Source organism: Nestor notabilis, unplaced genomic scaffold, assembly GCF_000696875.1.
Source record: "Nestor notabilis isolate BGI_N333 unplaced genomic scaffold, ASM69687v1 scaffold18220, whole genome shotgun sequence".
Taxonomy (NCBI): domain Eukaryota; kingdom Metazoa; phylum Chordata; class Aves; order Psittaciformes; family Psittacidae; genus Nestor; species Nestor notabilis.
Genome location: NW_009911204.1, coordinates 12,342 through 16,834, shown reverse-complemented (window position 1 = coordinate 16,834; position 4,493 = coordinate 12,342). Strand labels below are relative to the sequence as shown.

At 50.1% G+C, this 4,493-nt stretch overlaps 1 protein-coding gene across 1 annotated transcript in view; it reads left to right on the top strand.

Moving 5' to 3' along the window:
- The window catches only part of LOC104405054 (uncharacterized protein C15orf52 homolog), a gene marked incomplete at its 5' end in the record, with an annotated part of 34,034 nt that extends 30,403 nt beyond the window's left edge, over positions 1-3,631 (top strand). The window contains 3 exons of the mRNA XM_010013650.1: positions 377-434; positions 765-1,304; positions 3,572-3,631. Coding sequence (XP_010011952.1) covers positions 377-434; positions 765-1,304; positions 3,572-3,631 — 658 coding nt within the window. The remainder of the gene's footprint in view (positions 1-376; positions 435-764; positions 1,305-3,571) is intronic.
- Between the last annotated feature and the right edge of the window lie 862 nt (positions 3,632-4,493).

Below are 4,493 nucleotides of genomic sequence, written 5' to 3'. Positions count from 1 at the left end.
GTGGCTGAAGGGGGCTACAAGGATGCTGCAGAGGGACCTTCGTCAGGGACTGGAGCGACAGGACTAGGGGTGATGGGTTCAAACCGAAACAGGGGAAGTTCAGGTTGGAGATAAGGCAGAAGCTCTTCCCTGTGAGGGTGCTGAGGCACTGGCAGAGGGTGCCCAGAGAAGCTGTGGCTGCCCCATCCCTGGCAGTGTTCAAGGCCAGGTTGGACAGAGCTTGGGTGACATGGTCTGGTGTGAGGCATCACTAGACCCCCATGGCAGAGGGTTGGAACTGGATGATCTTAAGGTCCTTTCCAACCCAAACCATTCCCTGATTCTATAACTTGAAGGCCTAAATTCTGAATTTCATATTTATTTTCTTTCTTGGCAGATGGGACGCAAAAGAAGGAGAGGACATGTTGTTTCTGAAGGATGACCTGGACAGCCAGGTGAGCTCATGAGTTTAAGGCTGGTTGCTGAGTTCTGTCAGAACATGCCCTGTCAGGAAAGGCACGTGCCCTTTCCCAGGGCAGAGCAGGGGAACCTCTGTGATGGGGTAAATGTGCCCCTTGTTAGCACTCACCAGATGATGAGAGAGCAACTTCACTTCTTGCATTGCGCAACAAACCCCACCTGTTCTGGTACCTGAACACTTCTCCATCTACATCCTTTTATGTCCCTCAATGGCCTCTGCAAGCATTTCCTCACGTTTTGAGGACCACCATAGGCAAGGAAACCATATCCAGGTATTTGAACTAAATCTCTCCTTCTTTCCTCAGAAGAGTCTTGGGATGGAGAAGCGGAAGAGCAGAGGCGAGGAGGGGGTGGAAGAGAACTGTGCAGCTGAGCTGGAGGAGAAGGTCAAACAGCCAAACCCCCAAGACCATGGGGCCTCCTCATCACAAAGGCTCAAAAGTGGAAAGGTCCATTCTGCCCACAATGGTCGGAAGGAGGAGCGGAGAGGAGCGAAGGGCTCCAGCGTGGAGGTGTCTGTGGCCAGCACAGGTGACTCAGACCCGGGGCCCAAGCCAAGTAATGAAGGTGCTGGGGAAGATGCCAGTGGGAAGCCTGACACTGCTGACATCCCCCAGGAGAGCACTGACAGCACTGCTTCACAGAGCAGCCTTCCAAGCAGCGTGCAGGCCACCAGGCACGGCAGTGAGGAGACGTCGTCATTGCCTGGGGCAGCGAATGTAGATGGAGCTGCCCTAGAGAAAAACACAGCTTCAGAACAGGAGTCCACTGAGGGCTCCTCAAGCAGCCACGGGGGAAAGGTGGACACAGCAGGAGACAGACTGGATGCAGGTCAAGGACAGCTGGTGAGAAAAGAAGGGGAGGAAGTGACCCCAAACACTGCCCTTCAGGGGCAGGCACTTGCACTGAAAGGAGGCGAAGATGCTGAAGGCACTGAGCACAAAGAGCCTTTGCCCGCAGGGGAAGCCAGCTCTGACAAGACTGTTGACTCTGAGCAGGACACAGCAAAATCACAGCCCAGGGAAGGGGACCAGCCTGAGGATTGCAAGGCCAAGGACACTGGGGACACTCTCAACTAGCAGAGACTGCACTGGCTTGCCTGAGACAGAAGGTGAGTTCCTGACCCACTTCCATAGTGTGTTTGTTATTGCATGAACACACTCAGCCATAGTACAGGTCCACAACTCCATTTGCTGTGGCCAGAACAGCATCACACCAGATAACTATGCAGAAATGTTCATTAACAGAGATATAGATCCCTCAGGTAGTCTAAACCTGTGCAAACCAAAGACCTGCCCTGCAGTGGATGGAGAAGCAAGGGAAAGTCACACAGGAAAATGCGGACAGCAAACTGGACTGCAGAGTCTGGTTGATAATGTGCATTATCTGGGTCACAAACTGAAAGTATTCCTGGGAAGGGATAACATCAGAAGGGATACTGGGATGAATTTATTTCTGTCTCTGGGGTCATCACATCTAGAATAGCTTGAGGTCAGTGTGGTCCCTTTCAAAACACTTGCAAAGCTTTAGAGACCCACCTCGTGGTCAGTAGTTTGAAGGTCAACTGCAAGTGGGTTTCTCTTCCTAGTACAAGATGTGTGAATGCTACATTTTGAGCTATACATGTGGTAACACTGAGGTACAAGGCAGTGGCTAAATACAAAGGGTGAGCTGGTTCCTGTTGAAAAGGCCTGTGAACTAAACAGAGAGGAGGAAGAACACGTCTGGTGGTGTAGTGATGCTCCAGGTTTTACACAAGCAAAGAGGTTTCTGCCAGAAAGGTAAATGCAGAACAAGAAAAGCCAGGAGAAAGAACAAACCAGGCAGGAAAGTAAGGTAGAAATTAGGAGGAACAAGGAGGGGGTGAAGGGGCTCTTTGGCAGGTACCTTTGCAAGATGTGTCCAGGCAGTGTCACCCACAGAGCAGGATGTCACACCCACAGCTACCAGATCAGACCAGCAAGTCAGGCTGGGATCCTGCTACCAGTTTAGGCAGTAATGATGGCAATTCACTCCACCTAACTCAGGCTGAGCACAGAGGCACCTGGCTTAAGATCTGGGCTTAATTTCTCTTCAAAAGAGAGAGATGAGCACCTCCAGCACACAGTCCAGCTTGTCTAGCACATGAATTGCTCTCACTTTACTCCTGGCTTTACCCTTTAAGCAGAGCAGCAGCAGCACTAGTCCATAAATAGGCACTTCAGGCAATAGGCTGCTCAAAGCTGGGCAGGCAGATCACCCACCATGTGCCCTGATTCCAGCAGGCTTTCCTTCAGACCCCAGCCCAGCAGCTTGTCACTGGGTATGGCTCAGTTTTCATCCCCAGGGTACAAATGAGCTTAGGGATGGAGTGGTTAAGCTGCTAACAAAGGACTTTCACTCTAATCCAGTCCTATACAAAAGGCATGGAGAAGAGCAAGTGCTACAGCTCTTGAGAAAGGACAAACCACCAGGAACTAATCAGCAGGAGCTGATTCTGTGCTTGAACTAAAATTCCTTCAAATAAGGGAAGTTAATTCCAACAGCATTCAGGAAAACGTTAAGAGACACTTGGATGCACATAGTGGGAACTGACTGCCCAGGCCATGCCTCTAAGCTACCCCAAATCCCCCTAAGTAGAGGATGAAGGAATTAATGACTCCTTTTCTCACTGAGGACAACTTGGATCAGACACCAACTAAGAGGAAACAATGAATTACAGTAGCTTATTTTCACCTCAGCAATGGAGATTCTTGTGGTTTGGTAACAGGACCCTGAGACCACTTCATGGCCCTTTACTCCATCATTCCTTATGGATTTCATTAGGGCAGTCTTAATTACAAACACAGCCTTATGTCTTGGAGAAGAGAAGGTGCCTTAACCTGGTGTTGGCACTTAGCCAAGCAGGTATGTGAGTGCTTAAGCTGGAGCTTGAGACTCGTATTGCTCCCTGAAAATACACTGCTTGGGAAGACCAAGTGTAGTGATGCCAGAGGGACGTGAGGGGTCCCAGTGTCCCAGTCACCCTCTACCATTTCATTCCACCTCCCCATCTATCTCCCTTGCCTGATCATGGAAACGTGCCTATACAAGAGAGCCTGTTCCTGCCTCACTTCCCCTCTTTCCCATTCAGTTTAAGAGGAGTTTCCAGGAGTACCTGAACATGAACCTGGCATCAGACACCACCTTTTGATGCAGACAAATTAAAGCAGACGCTTTCCTTTTTGGTATTTCCTGTAATGCAGGAGATGCTTCTGATTTCAGGGGAGCCCTGTATGGATGTGGATGGCAGAGTCAGCCTTTAAAGTGCCAGTGCTGGCCTGTGTCGGGATCACAGGAATGGGCAAATCTTACACCAGGAGAATGCATTTTCATTTCTTTGAGTCCTCGGAGCAACCACTAACTCACAGCAAAGACATAATGACTTTTCCTCTCTGAGCATCCTGCTCTGTGATGATTCCCCTCTGAAGCCTCTGGTTTCCTCAGTGCCATGGTGAGCCAGTGCAGCAGTTTCAGTGTCCCCACCTCAGCGCTGGGTTTCTCTTGGTGGTTTGTTAGGGTTGTTCTTTCATTCCATCAACTGCAAGAGCATTTAGAGCATGAGTGCTGCTTGGCTGTTAGTCTCTATTGCTGTTCTAGGGCATCATTGTCACCTCCTATCTGCTGAAGTCACCACAGAGCAATGTGACCTCTCCCTTTGCACCAGGGACAGGCCACTATCAGGGTTGACTTTCCCAAACAAGATCATTTGCAGTCAGTGAGTTCTGCCCTGATTTATTTGTAGTGGGGAGAAGAGCCAAGAGGAAGAGAAGGACCTGGTTTAACTGCCTGCTCCCTGGGTCCGATTTGTCAGGAACATCCCTTGGCAGACAAAAACATAATGCAAGGCCTGGATCTCTCCCACCAGCTCAGCACAACCAGCAGAGCTCATCTGCCTGGCTGACAGCAGGGCTCTCAGAGCACCAAAACAGCAACAGCCACAACAGCAGCAACCAGGAAAGCAAAAGCTCATTTGGCTCAAGTTGGGCAAGTTGTCAGAGGGTTTGGAGCGTAAA